The sequence below is a fragment of the Macaca fascicularis genome, chromosome 15 (genome assembly GCF_037993035.2).
Source record: "Macaca fascicularis isolate 582-1 chromosome 15, T2T-MFA8v1.1".
Lineage (NCBI taxonomy): Eukaryota > Metazoa > Chordata > Mammalia > Primates > Cercopithecidae > Macaca > Macaca fascicularis.
Window position 1 is genome coordinate 86,089,889 of NC_088389.1, and position 16,141 is coordinate 86,106,029.

A 16,141-nucleotide genomic window follows, 5' to 3' on the forward strand; every position below is an offset into this window, starting at 1 on the left:
GAGTGACAGAGATCTGTGACCTTTCAGACAGATAACTCAATATAGCTGGTTTCGAAAACTAAACAAATCAAGATAACAGAGAGAACGATGAGTTTGTATCGTTTGTAGGGACATGGATGCAGCTGGAAACCATCATTCTCAGCAAACTATCACAAGAACAGAAAACCAAACACCGCATGTTCTCACTCATAGGTGGGAAATGAACAATGAGATCACTTGGACTCGGGAAGGGGAACATCACACACCGGGGCCTATTATGGGGAGGGTGGAGCGGGGAGGGATGGCATTGGGAGTTATACCTGATGTAAATGACGAGTTGATGGGTGCTGACGAGTTGATAGGTGCAGCACACCAACATGGCACAAATATACATATGTAACAAACCTGCACGTTGTGCACATGTACCCTAGAACTTAAAGTATAATAATAAAAAAAAAGAAAGATAAAAATATAACCACACAAAAAAAGAATTCAGAATCCTATCCAATATATAGGATAATGAAAATGTAAAATGAAATGTAAGTGAGATTGAAATAATTTTTAAAAATCAAGTTGAAATTCTGGAGCTAAACAATTGAATTGACATACTGAAAAACGCATCTGAGTCTCTTAACAGCAGAATTGATCAAGCAGAATAAAGAATTAGTGAGCCTGAAGACATGCTAATTGAAAATATACAGTGAGGGGAGACAAAATAAAATAATAAAAAAGAATGAAGCATGCAAAATTATTTTTTTAAAAAAGCCCAGGACCTCATGGCTTCACTGCTGAATTTTACCAAACATTTTAAAAAGAATAATCCTATTCAAACTATTCCAAAAAACAGAGGAGAGAATACTTCTAAACTCATTCTATGAGGCCAGTATTACCCTGATATCAAAATCAAACAAAGACATATCAAAAAAAAGAAAGTATAGGCCAATATCACTGAAAAACATTGATGCAAAAATCCACAACAAAATAGTAGTGAACCTAATTCAGCAACACATTAAGATAATCATTCATCATGGCTAAGTGGAATTTATCCCAGGGATGCAAGGACTGTTCAACATATGCAAATTCACCCAATATGATACATCATATCAACAGAATGAAGGAATAAACCATATGATAATTTCAGTTGATACTGGAAAAACATTTGACAAAATTTGGTATCTCTTTATGATAAAAACCCTCAAAAAACTGGGTATAGAAAGAATGTACCACTACACAATAAAAGACATATAAGACAGACCTACAGCTAGTATCATACTGAATGAGGAAAAACTGAAAACCTTTCCTCTAAAGTCTGGAAATAATGAGGATGCCCACTTTCATCACTGTTTATCAGCATAGTACTGGAAGTCCTAGACAGAGCAATCAGACAAGAAAAAGAAATAAAGGGAAACCAGATTGGAAAGAAAAAAGTCAAATTATTCTTACTTTCAAATAATATAATCTTATATATGGAAAAACCTAAAGACTCCACTAAGAAATTATTAGAACTGATAAGTTGAGTAAGGTTGTAGGATAAAAAATTAACATAAAAATCAGTAGCATTTCTATATGCCAACAGCAAACAATCTGAAAAAGCAATCAAGAAAGTAATCCCATTTAAAATAACTGCAAATAAAATTAAATGCCTAGGATTTAACTAAAGACGTGAAAGATCTCTACAACAAATACTATAAAATATTGATGCAAGAAATTGAATAAGACACAAAAAGATGAAAAGATATTCCATGTTCATGGATTGGAAGATAGACATTTTTTACATGTTCATACTACTCAAAACAGTCTCCATATTCAATGCAATCCTTATCAAAATACCAATAACATTCTTCACAGAAATAGAAAAAAATCCTAAAATTTATAATCAAAAAAGAACCTGAATAGCCAAAGTCATCCCAAGCAAAAAGAACAAAACTGGAGAAATACCTGACTTCAAATTATACTACAGAGTTATAGTAACCAAAACACCATGATACTGGCATAAAAACAGACACATTGGCAATGGAACGAAATGGAGAACCGATAAACAAATTCACATACCTACAGTGAACTCATTTTTCACAAAGACGCCAAGCACATACATTGGAGAAAAGATAGTCTCTTCAATAAATGGTACTGGCAAAACTACATATCCATATGCAGAAGAATGAAACTAGACCCTTATCTCTTGCCATATACAAAATCTAATCAAAGACTTATATCAAAAACATAAAAGCACTGAGAGAAGACATTAGGGAAACTCCCTATAACATTGCTCTGGACAAGGACTTCTTGAGGAATATCCCATAAGCATAGGCAACCAAAGCAAAAATGGAAAAACTGGGTCACATCAAGTTAAAAACTTCTGCACAGCAAAGGAAACAATCAACAGTGTGGAGAGACAATCCACAAAATGGGAGAAAATATCTGCAAACTACCCATCTGACAAGGAATTAATTGCCAGAATATATAAGGAGCTCAAACAACTCAGTAGGAAAAATGTCTAATAATCTTATTAATAAATGGACAAAAGATCTGAATAGACATTTCTCAAAAGACATCCAAATGACAAACAGGTATATTCAAAAGTGCTCAACATCACTGATCACCGGAGAAATGCAAATCAAAACTACAATGAGATACTATATCACCCCAGTTAAAATGACTTTTATCCAAACCACGAACAATAATTAATGACGGTGAAGATATGAACAAAAGGGAACCCTTGTACACTGTTGGTGGGAATGTAAATTAGCATAGCCACTGTGGAGAAGAGTTTGGAGATTCCTCAAAAAAATAAAAACAGAACTAATACTTAATCCAGCAATCCCACTACTAGGTATATGTTCAAGAGAAAGGAAAGCGATATATCAAATAGATATATTCACTCCTATGTCCATTGCAGCACTATTCACAATAGCTAAGATTTACAAGCAACCTGTGTCCATCAACAGACAAATGGATAAAGAAAATGTTGTATGTACGCACAATAGAGCACTAATCAGTCACAAAAAAAGAATGAGAACCTGTCATTTCATCAACATGAATGGAACTGGATTTCATGTCAAGTGAAATAAGTCAGGCACAGAAAGACAGACTTGGCATGTTCTCACTTATTTGTGGGAGCTAAAAATGAAAACATTTGAACTCAAAGAGCTAGGGAGTAGAATGATGGTTACTAGAGGCTGGGAAGGAGTAGTGAGCTGGGGGAAGTGGAATGGTTAATGGATATATTAATATAATTAGATACAATGAATAAGATCTAATGTTTGATAGTACAACAGGGCGACTACAGTCAACAATAATTTATTGTACATTTAAAAATAACTAAAAGGGGCCTGGCACGGTGGCTTGTGCCTGTAATCCCAGCACTTTGGGAGGTCGAGGGGGGCGGATCACCTGAGGTCAGGAGTTCCAGACCAGCCTGACCAACATGGAGAAAACCTGTCTCTACTAAAAATACAAAATTAGTCGGGCATGGTGGCACATGCCTTTAATCCCAGCTACTCGGGAGGCTGAGGCAGGAGAATCACTTGAACCCAGGAGGCAGCAGTTGCGGTGAGCTGAGATCGTACCATTGCACTCCAGCCTGGGCAACAAGAGGGAAACTCCATCTCAAATGATAATAATAACTAAAAGTATAATTGAAATGTTTGTAACACAAAGAAATGATAAATGGCTGAGCTCATGGATTAAACAAACAAACAAAATGTCAGCAGCATTTCCTCTGGAGGACAGAGTAAAATGGGGAGGAGTAAGATTAAGTGAACTTTTCTTTTTATTTATACAATTTATTACTGTATTATTGGAAATTTTACGAGAAACTTATTTTTTTTTAAGAAAGAAACAATATTGTTAAGGGAATGCCAAAAGATCCATTGGTAGATATGTGATGAAATTACTATAAGAATGTTCATTCACAGTAAATGGGCACATTTCATAGTGCATTGATACAGTACAATTTAGGATCACTTTGGATCAAGCAGATAGCCAGGCTAACAGTGGATCTTGTTTGAATGACGGGCTGGGAATCATAGTTAATTAATCTCTGTAAGCCATAGTTACTGTATCTGTAAAATGAAATAATACTATCCTAGTTATATCTCAACATCCACCACAGTGTTTAGCCCCTTTGTAAGAAAATGAATAATTCAGGTTTAATTTAGAGGTCTAACATCGAGACCTTTGAAATATACGCTTGAAAATATAACCTTGATTTTTTTCCTTGTGAATTCTATGAGTACAGTTTACATGAGCACAATTCAGATGGATGTGTTTTCAACCGCACACCTGGGAAGTCACCACACAGTTCTGTGCAACTGATATCATTTGAGAAGAAGAGGATAACTGAGTTCCTGTTGGAAGAACAGCAGTTTGAAAGTACTGCTTAAATGAACACAAGATGGTGTCAGGATTCCAAGTTTCTAGTTCTTTCCAGTGAGTTACCTAAGGTCTAAGTTTTATCCTGAACAGAATCTCTTGCGGAACTAAAATACTACCAATGAAAAGCTCTTGACACTCCTACATCATGAATATTACAGAGCTCTAAAACTTGAACTGGTCATGTCAGGAGAACCTGGAACTGCTCATGGCAGTTCTTCTGGACTGAGAAGAAGTGCTACCGGAGATCTTGGTGATAGTGGCCAAAAGGAAACGGTATGATTGTGATTGCTGGGAAGCAGAGGGCTTTTGAATATGTTCATCCAATCCTAAGCCAGAGACTGATTAGTGCTTGTTCCTCCTGGGAAGGCTAATGGTAAACAAAAATACAGTTTAACATGTTTAATGTTTTGAAATTCTGGAAGAAGAACAGAAATATTCATTTTTTCCTGGGTGTCCACTTGAGCATGGAGGTATTCTAAAGTGTAAGAAGTGACAGCATAGGCATGGTTAAAATCTCAGGTTCTGACCTCATTCTGGCTCCTCCCCTTACTATCTTGAGCATTAGCTCAATAAACCTCAATGCTTTATAAAATTGTGGTGACAATTACATTTAGTTAAAAGATTATAAGTTCCAACGGGAAAATACATATAAAATGTTTAACTATCACAGTGGCTTACCCATAGAAAAGTCTCACTAAAGTAACCAAATACAGTAGTACACCCTAATCTATGGCTTTGCTTTAATGGTTTTAGTTACCTAAAGTCAACTGCAGTCTGAAAATATTATAGTATTTTGAGAGAGAGAAAGAGAGAGAGAAATTCACATAACAATATACTGTTTTGTTCTATTTTATTCGTAGTTATTATTAATCTCTTACTGTGACTGATTTATAAATTAAATTGTGTAATAGGTATGTCTTTATAGGACTAAACAGTCTTTATATAGGTTTTGGTACTATCCACAGTTTGAAGCATCCATTGGAGGTCTTGGAACATATCTCCCATCGATAAGGTGGGCTACTGTACTAGTTTAAGTTCCTCAGATTTCCTCGGCTATCTGACATTAGGCTCCACAATTCTTTAATACATGCTACTTCAATCAGCAGCATGCTTAGCACATAGCATGTGTTTAATAAATATTAAATCTAAAATAAAAATCAAGATTTCCAGTTGAATTGAAGCTAGGGAAGCCTACACATATTTTATTTGTTAGTTTGGAAACATCGTCTCTACAGAGAGTATCTAATGACATGGGAGACGCCATGATAGAGTCAGTCTGGTGGAGAAAATATCTAGCCCTTCATCGGTCCCAAAGCCACATTGAACATCTAGGGCTGCTTTTGTAAGATCAACAGAGCCCATGTCATTGACGTAATGCTTATTACTGCCAGCATCCTTACTGTTTTTGAATGCCTATGTAATCGTTGTTTTTCTTACATTATTTCACTGAATTCTTAAAATGCTTTAATGGAGATGCTTTCATTCCTATGTTAACAAGAAAGCTGAGTCTCAGAGTGGTTATATAACTTGTTCAATGCCACACACTAGTGAGTGTAAAAGCCATGACTAGAATGAGGACCACAGAGAGTGGGCCCAGCCTTTTTGCCAGGGAAGATAAATACATAGACTGGCAGCCCTGACATCCTATTAGGTCTTATTGATATCCTGACTTGCTTTAGACTTGCCTGAAACCCTGGCTTATCTGACTCCAAAGCCTATGAAGCTTCCACTAAACCAGAGAACCATCATTTGAGTAGTGACGAAATATTCTCCAAAAAACAACAACAAACGTGACAAATTATCAGGGACCTTAGAGACTCTCATCATGAATCCCAGTTTCAGAAATTGTGTCTCATAAAGTCTTTATATATTAGGTTAGTGCAAAAGTAGCTGTGGTTGCCATTAAAACCAATGGCAAAACAGCAATTACTTTTCCACCAACCTATAAAAAAAGACTAATTGTGATTCATCACATAGAAGGTAAAATGTATACTCTTATGTTATCATGGAAATAAATGTCATCAGTTTAAAAATTCTCACAAAACTTGTAATTTCTCTACAGGACAGCATGGTTGTGCATCCTAAGTGGAACGTAATTATTTTTGTCAGAAAATGATCTTCACATACATACCAATCATTCCTTGGGACAGGGTGGGGTTCATCGGTTTTTGGAAATGTTACTGTTTTCAAGTTATACATAAATACTCTAAATTGTGTCTGAGTGTCCAGCAAAACGACAGTATTGTCTTTGATGTGCTATCAGTGAGCTACTGAGTAAGAAAATATGTTTCAACAAGATTTATTTATTAGATTAAGTGAATATATTAACATTCCATGGGCAAAATTACAGAAGACATGGTTAGGAATAAAATGTCCTCATCTCCTTGATATCTTCATCCCTCATATTAAGTCCTTAATTTGCAGAGTCAGCAACATTCTTAATACCTTGTACAAGGAATTTTCCTGTGGAAAATAATTTTACCTGTTTGTCTCCACACGTATGTCTGATCTTTGTGATATGGTATCAGGCATCCCCTGACCTGTTGGTTTGTCTTCTTTCCCATTTTATCTTTTCATCTATTTTGCAAACTCATCAAGATGCCTTCTACTTTCCAACTTCTCCATTATGTACCTAAGGATTTTCCTTAAATTTTTGTCCAACCTAAAAACTAATAATCACTAAATGACAGAACTCTATAATAACTAAATGACAGAATGATAGAAATCATTTCCAGCATCCTTTCGGCGTGACAGAAATCTCCTAGCCTACTTTGAAGCAAATCAAAACAACTGTGAAGCTAATTTAATGAAATTATCCTCTCTTTTTGAGGCCCACTGTTGCAACTTCCCTCATCTCCAAGCTGGTAGAAAATGCTGTTGCTTTGTGGTCAGATTCTGCAAAGGACTTAGGGAGGGATCATTTTCTCTAACCAGCTCATCAAATTCACGGAGGTCTACAGAAGTGAAGTGACGTGCCCAAGAGCTCATGACAAGTAAATAGTGTCTTAGTCTAAATACATCCAGAATGAGTATTCTTAGACCTTGTACTTGTTTCATTGTCCTATGCTCGGGCAAACGTTTGCAAACAGCAGGGAAAACAACTGCAGATTGAGACTTGAGGGAGAAGGGTGGGAGATGGTCTTTAGCAGATCCCTGGACCTGGGGATCACCTGCTCGCAGAGATCAAAACAGTGAAAAAAGCTATTCATAAGTACATCAAGGACGAGTGGGCCATTGTTTTTCAGAACCAGCTGTGGAGAATCTGCTCAACAGTGGCCTTGGAACAGCTGCGGCTGCTGCACCAAGAAGGGAGGGCAGGAGGGCGGAGCGGTACTGGTGGAAGGGTGAGCTAGGAGGGAGGGCTGCAAGGACCCTGCCACGCCACCTCCCGGCAAACCAGGAAGTATTTTTGCAGTAAGTGCATTGGGCTGAGCCACCTTTTGAACCTACCCAAAGAGTTAACAGCACACAGCAGGCCTTAGAAGGGTGCAGTAACTGCAAACTCTCAACGGGCTGGTGCCTAAGAGGCTACGGGCTGGCAGCTACATAGAGCCCGGCGCAGTGAGTCGGCGCTGTCCGAAAGTACACACATTGGAGCCAGCCGACTGTGCTGTCTTTGCAAGCCATGACCGAGCAAAGTCCGTGATAAACAAGTCTCGCAGCAGCTGCCTTCGGATGAGCGCCCCCTGCGCGTTCCTCCACCCAGCATTTCCCACGCGCCCAGCGCTCCGCTCTGCAGCTCCTGCCCTCCTATCTCCCAGCCCCATTCTTAGATCCCCCCATCTTTTGGCCCAGCCCAGGTCCCAGCCCCCGCGGCTGGCGCACCACACTCACCATCTCTTGCCTGAGGAGGTGAAGCTTGGTTTCTAGCCTCTCCAGGGCGCTAGAGTGGCTACCTCGTGGGGAGCCAGAGGTTGGGGAGGACGAAGAGGAGGACGACAAGGAGGGAGGGAAGCTGCAGCAGCTGCTGCCGCTACTGCAGCCGCCGCCGCCGCCACCACCGCTCCCCCCGCAGGGGTCCCTGTCCCTTTCCCTGGGAACCGGCTCCTCCCCACGGAGCGAGCGCACTAGGCTCTCGGGTACTTTGCGCCCCAGCTTCAGCTCGATGTCTCTGAGGTCTGGCAGCGGGTTGTCTTCCATGACTTTTCGAGAACGGCGATAATGGTAATAAAACGCAGCAGATGAGAGGCAGCCTCGGCCTCGAAGGCTGCTGCGAGATCAGCAGACCTCTCCGGGCCCCAGGGTCTCTATCCTCCGCGGCTCCGGTGTACCATCCTTTCCATAACCGCCCTCGCGGTGTCAGCCCTGAAATCCACACAGGACGCGGGGGGTTGCAGCTGCAGTTCCTTGGTCGCTGCGACTCCTCCGACACTAAGATGACCAAGATCGCCTCATTCTCTTTCTTTTTGGCCACCTCACTGCAAAGTTGAGTTCACTGATATTGCAGAGAGAGGGGGAATAAAGCAAGTAGTGAAAGAAAAGAGAGGGAAATGAAACCTGTTTTAGCTTTACCAAGGGAAAATTTTCACATTATAAAACCGTCCGTTCACATCCCTGCGCCGCTCACTGACTGCCCATCTGGTACTACGCGACACAAAATAATGATGCAGCCAGAAACGATGTCCTGGGTCGTTTCATTTTCCAGCCATATGTCTCCAAGCTTTCGGGATATCCTGGATTGTCAAAAATAATCTCTGGTCAGTGAAAGAGGAGTTCAGTCTTGTGCATGGACGCATAAAAAAGAGCTAGTTAGCTTAGCAGGAGTTTAACGGCTTCCTTGATGCAGGAAAAATGTCCTTCTTCCCATTTAGGCTGTTTGATCCAAGTCATTGTGTTCCTCTTAGCCTCGGAAACTTTAAACTCCGCTGGCAGGTGGACCAAACCAGGGCCAACCCTTGTACCGTATATCACAGATAAGAAGAGCAAGAGGAATTTTTCCAACCCTGTCGCTGGTAGAAGAGTTTTAACGTCCTGCTTTAGTTAGGAGTAACAGTTGATTTTTCAGTTTTCCTGACTAAATCGCCTGGTGGCTACAACCTTTAAAACAGGTTTTAAAATGAGAGATAGAGGAATGACTTCATATTTGGTGTCGTTCGTTTCCCATCTCTCTACAAACAAAAAACTTCTCTTCAGAAGACTTTCCTAGCAATTTTATACTAATAAAAAGAGTGAAACAATTTCATCAAAAGTTCAGTGAAAATGTACAATCAAACTTAATTATCCTACCAACTGTTACCGTATGCAAACAAAAGCGAAGAATTAATTAGCCAGGATAACTTATATGACTCCTGAGATAGCAGCAGTTTTAAGAGGGAACAGTTGCTGAGCTACTTACTTTAATTATGAAAGAAAAAATATCGGGAATGACTGTTTAAGATGTTGTCTTCTTTAATAATTTGTCTATAAATTAATTTATAGATTTTTTCAACTATACAAATTGTACAATTAATTGTCTAGTTGAAAAATTGTATAATTTTTTAATTTGTACAATTGTACAATTCATTAATTGTGATACTTCTACCAAGTAAGTTATTATGAGCTACATGGATTACAGATTTGAATCAGCATTGAGTTTGTGTCAAAAATGTATTAGTAGAGGATACTAATTTCAGTCCAGTAAACTACAATTTTTGATTTCCATTGAAATATTTCAAAGTATGTGCCCCTCTATTTCTGCGACAAATAAGTATTTGTGTTCCTGGTCACTCTGAGGCTCCATTTCCAGAGACATCATTCAAGTTTTACACTTGTAAGAACATAGATATATACATCTCAGAGTTTGTTTCTATCATATCTGACTCTAGGACAGCTTATACGGAGAGGAAACATAGGCATTCTAAAGGAAATATTTTGTGTCAGATAAAAAAATGCTGAACTTTCTTATCAACATGCCAGAAATTTGCATGCTATTTCTCCCTTTTGAAAAGAAATGAAGAAAATAGTTATAAGTTAGGTGACCCATTTCAAAGTTAGAACTACCACTTATAGAATCACGAGAAAACAAGACCAAATCTCAGCTCACTGATAAAACTACATGCTTGGTCCTAAATTTGGAGAAACACAAGCTCATTGCATAAGAATTGCACTATGACATGTAATTATGAAAGGCTTGTGTTTCAGTCAAGAACAGTTTATTATTACAAAACCATTACAAAGTTCACCATAGGGCTGGCTAAGTGCAGTTTATAGATGCAATATCTAGCTTGAAATTGATCAGTAAAAAAAAAGTCAAATTATTGTGTGTCAACATAGAAAAATGGGACACCTCCTTTGCTATGAATCACAGACTGTAAAATCAGTATTTGAGGCTGAGGATAACATATATGCACACACACACACACACACACATATATATAGTTTTTTAAAGAAGTCTGCAGAAGAAACTCCTCTGAAAGTAAAAGTGTGATGTATATGCAAAGTAACCTTTAGTTCCAGTGAAATTTTTAAAAATGCAAACTTTTGAACAAAAGCTTAGTATGTCAAGCCTTTCAATTTTTTTCAGTTAAATGCCTATTGACATTTTAGTTTAAAATGGAGACATTTTGAATGATGCTTTAACTGGTTTTCAGAATATATTAAAATCATTGAATGTTTATGGATCTATAATAGAGTGTTGTTAGTGCTACCATAACTGCTTTATGTGGTTTGATCTGAGGACATTTCTTACTCTATTTGAAAATATATATATTTTTTTACTTTGGTTCTTGAGCATGATTTTGTTTGTTTATTTCAAGATTCTCAAGAAACTGAGTCATCCTGGGCAATATAGCGAGACCCCACCTCTTCAAAAAGTTTAAAAATTAGCCAGGCATGCACTTGTAGTCGTAGCTAAGGGGTTAGGGGTGGGGAACTGAGACCAGAAGACTGCTTGAGTCCAGGGGTTCAGGGTTGCAGTGAGCTATGATCGAGCCACTGTCCGTTAGTCTTTGAGACAGAGTGAGAAACTGCCTCAAAAAACAAAAACAAAACAATAAACAGACAAAAATGCCCACAAACAAGAAGGACAAAAATGTGTGAGATGTTTCACCAATTGCTCTTAGCCTGAGAAGTTAATTACATCTGATTTGGGGAATCAGTTGAGAAGACTTTGCAGTAATGAGTCCAGGATGGGGGCTTGGGGTAGGAGTGAATTCAGCAACAAGTAGGAGAGGGAACATAGGGAGGACTGAGAAAGACGGGGAAAAATTCTTGAGTCATCACTCTTAGTAGCGCTCCCTCGCTGCTCATACTTTTCTTGTCCATCTCCAACTACCTCTCTTTCTTTGATTAGTAGTATTTGCCATGTCAACAAACACCTAAACTCACAGTGTTTCTCTAAGCCTAATAATATACTGCAGAGTAAAATTGTCAAAATGGTTATTGTATTGTTTTTATTTGTGATATAATTTTTTATACTTTATTATGTGCTTCATTTTAAGACCACCATATGTATAAGCTGGATTTGCCTTTTTTTTCCTATTCAAAATGCATAAGGAGTCTAAGAATGAGTGTTAAACTATGGAGGACTTTAAGAGACTGAGTTTCTTCCCTAGTTATGTTGTGTTCACGGAGAAGGAAAAGGAGCCTCTTATTTATCATTAAAAAGAAAGAAAAACTAGTGGCTAATAGGAACATTGTTGGACTCAGATGACAGGTTTTGAAAGAATGCCTCAGTCACAACAGACTGATGTGATGCATGCTTCACTCATTCCACACTTAGAACACTTCCTGGTTTGAGACACAATACTCCCAGCAAGAGTAGACTCAACAACGCTTCACGTAGTGTGGGTAACACCACTCCTTAGTCTGCTGCTGGCATTGTGGTTAAAAGAAGAAAAGCCTTCCACCTTCTTTCTGGCACTGATTGCAAGTTTGCAGCATTCCCAACTCTTGCTGGCACAGAGTTCAAGGGCTAGGGCAGGGTCTCTTACCTGAGACTCCACTCCCCACAGTGCAGAATAATATCAAGCAGCCAACAGCCTCAAATTACGCCTAAGAATTTTAGGAAGTCACTATTTAATAAGTATCAGGTTCTTTCACTGTTTGTTTTTAAATGTGTAGAGCTGCTGCTTCTACAAATATTTTTGTTTGGTTTATATGCATAACAAGGAAGATGTTATAGCAAAGCTAAAGAATGTTGACCCTATCCATATACAGTTGAATTATATATCTGCTAAAGTTACTAAGGTTTTATCCTGCTTATTTATAGAGTCATTTAATTTACCTATAATTTTGTAGCTGGCTTGGGTCTGTTTTACTATGTGAAATCATCTACTTATTACCAACTTGAACCACTTGTACATGAGAATGCTATATGTATTACTATATCTCTATATCTATTTAACAATTAATCTGTCTGAAATATCTCTCTCTAAGGTGTACAGACCCTTTAAATAGTCTCTGATTGAAATCTAGTTAATATTTATAATCAGAGCTAAACACTTCCCTGAGGATTTAGTAGACAATACTAAAAGTAGGTCACCAGCATATAAGTCTTCCTTATCCCCTCTTCACAATCCCTGTCAAATCTCTCTGCCTTCATTATTTGTAATAGCATACTTTATTTGCTTTTTCTTGCTATCCTGAGCTCTAAATTCCTGCTGAAAGGTACAATGCAGGGCCAAGAAAAGAGATCTCTACAGCTAACTTTGGTCTGTTCCTCTACAGCCATCCCAATTTGGCCTATAGAATGGACTTTATAGGTTATTTCAATGCTGTGCTGGTTTATGTTTACAACCAACTCTCTGAAAATATAAAAATAATTGATTTGTAGCTTTTAGCAACATTCATGGTATAAATACTGTCATCATGGCTGATATCAAGCTACCAATGTGAGATGTGAGTTGGGAGAGGATGGGAAGCAGTTCAGCATTACATAGTGTTTCCACTATACAGGTAAAACACATGTAAATAATCTCAAAAGCAGCAAGAATAGTAAGCACAGAGAGTAGTAAAATGTATTCAAATAATTAGGAAGTCATGAGTTTTGATTATTTGTTACCTTTGTTTTCATTCCCCTATATTAAAGCTTACACAGTGTAATTTTTAAAATAATGACTGTGTTTAGCAACCAGCTTGCAACATTTCCAAATTTTAACAATTGTCTCCTGCAAACTGGGATTGGTTGGCACCAGGACACCTGTGTTTCATAAAATCATTGAACGGCAATCACTAATTATGGTTAAGAAAGAAAATAAAAACTCAAAGCCAGAAAACATAGTGCAGTTTTAAGTGTAAGGGTTAGGCAAAGAAATAATTGGGAATATGACTCCCAAGGTCAGAAAGCAGGAAGATTAGTGAACTTGTGAAACTGTGTATGTTAGTTTCCTAGGGTTGCCATAACAAAGTATCATGCAACAGCAATTTAGTGTCCTATAGTTCTGTAGGTTAGAAGTCCAAAATCAAGATGTGGTTAGGTCCATGCTCCCTCTAAAGCCTCTAGGAAAGGATGCCTCCTTGCCTCTTCCAGCTTCTGGGAGGCCCAGCATTCCTTGGCTTGTGCTTGCATATCTCCCATCACTGCCTCTGTCTTTACATGGCTGTTTTGCCTCTGGGCCTATGACTAAATTTCTGTCTTCTTATACGCACACCCGCCATATTGGATTAATTTAGCAAATTATAACTGCAACAACCCCATTCCCCACATAAGGTTACATTCTGAGGTACCATAGGGTCAGGATTTCAGGATATCTTTTGTGGGGGACAGACTTCAAATCATAACCCTGTAGAGGGGTCTTGGAAGTGTAGTTGAGACATGAGGCTGTGAATAATATGAGATAACTGGAATCTTCTTTTTGTTTCATACTTTTATTTTTATTTGGCAGAGGTATAAAGGCAGTCAAGGGCCGGGCATGGTGACTCATACCTGTAATCCCAGCACTTCAAGAGGCCGAGTTGGGCCGATCATGAGGTCAAGAAATCGAGATCATCCTGGCCAACATGGTGAAATTCTGTCTCTACTAAAAACACAAAAATTAGCTGGGCAAGGTGGCACACATCTGTAGTCCCAGCTACTAAGGAGACTGAGGCACGATAATTGCTTGAACCCGGGAGGTGGAGGTTGCAGTGAGCTGAGATCCTGCCACTGCACTCCAGCCTGGTGACCTGGTGACCAAGCAAGACTCCATCAAACAAACAAACAAAGAACAGCCAAGAACACTTAAAGTCACTGCAAAGAATAGATAACAAACTTTTACTTAATCACAAAACAAGTATTAAAAATGACAGGCTACCTTACATCACTACATACAATTACTTATAAATTAGGTAATAACCGCTGTTAGCCTTTTTTGAAAAGTGTGCTTTTATGAGCTAGAAAACTAATCACAGAGACATCCGTATTTTGCCATCCAGTGGCACAGTCATAGACAATTCACACAACCCACCTTTGATATCTTTCACCGAATACGTTGATGATGTTTAAAATTGCATTTGAGATGGCCCTCACAATTATAGTATAATCATTAAAATAAAGATAAAAAGGCCTAAAGAAACACTCCATTTCTATCTCCTAGCTTAGAAGCAATCCTCTGAACTTTGATTTAAAAAGGATTTGACAGATTTTTTTGAAGTATTGTTATCATAAATGTAACACAGAGGCTATGCAATTGAAACTGTAACCCTATTGAGGGTAGAAAAAAAGCAAAGCAATGGTGACTACTCACAGAGAGGGTGGTGTCTAAGAGGTTTAGAGGGAGCTATGCTATTCCACTATGGTTTTGACCTCAGGATGCAGCACATGCTATAAAATTCCCTCTCGAATGTCATGATTTTGTGATTACTATGCTTTTCTGGCAGTGTCTTATGAATATATCGTTTCTTTTCTATATTTTAGGCTCCCAGCTTCTCCTTATCCTTGGTTCTATAGGCTTGGAAGGATGGGTAGAACTTCTTTTCAGAAGCCCTGGAAGAATGAGAACAAGGAACAAAAATCTTTATGCATTTTTCCATTTTAAAAAGAACACAAAATTTCTATGCAAAGACATACATGAATTAGCTGACATTATTTGGGAGTTAAAACTCAAGAACCCTCCATATTAGAATTGCAGATCCTAGTCTTACGGCTTAAGAGCATTACTCTACATTTGAAAATTAGCCTTCTTAAGCTATTAACTAGCCTCATTCTCTGTGTGTGTGTATGTATGTGATTTTCTTTCAGAAGTATGCATGATTCAATGAGAATACTTTGTGATCATGAGTCATATTGAGTATATGCATCTTATATAAAAGATAAATACTGTAATTAGGTCCTGAAAATATTAAGAAAGATAGTTACTGGTCATATTCATTTGGTAAATCAACAGGGACCTTTTTAAAATCAGAAAACACTTTCACATCAAAGTAGCATAAATCACTATGATAAAATAATGTGGGAGAAACTGAAAACGTACTGGCTACAAGGGAAGCTGCTACGTATTGAGCACCATTTTATGAAAGGTTGTATTGAGCACTATTTTGTACTGCTTAATTCTCATAACAAACCAGGAAAACGAACGTGATTAACTCTCCTCTAATAAGATGCATTTGAAGTTCCAAGAGGTGAAATCACTCATACAATGTTCCACTGGCATCAAGTGAGAAAGCTGAGATTTGTTCTAAATTATATTTTATTTTCTGCCAGGCATGGCAGCTCACACCTGTAATGCCAGCATTTTGGGAGGCTTCGGCCGAAGAATCTTTTGAGCCCACGAGTTTGAGACCAGCCTAGGCAACATAGTGAGAACCCTCGTCTCTAAAAAATAAAATAAATATATTTTATTGGCAAACCCATGTTTTTCCCATTACCCACAAACGGGCATTAGTCCTCTTT

At 38.3% G+C, this 16,141-nt stretch overlaps 1 protein-coding gene across 1 annotated transcript in view; it reads right to left on the minus strand.

The window, feature by feature from the left end:
- LURAP1L (leucine rich adaptor protein 1 like) overlaps positions 1-9,181 on the minus strand; it is a 47,463-nt gene extending 38,282 nt beyond the window's left edge. The window contains exon 1 of the mRNA XM_005581731.5: positions 8,188-9,181. Coding sequence (XP_005581788.2) covers positions 8,188-8,493 — 306 coding nt within the window. The 5' untranslated portion in view covers positions 8,494-9,181. The remainder of the gene's footprint in view (positions 1-8,187) is intronic.
- Positions 9,182-16,141: the final 6,960 nt, after the last annotated feature.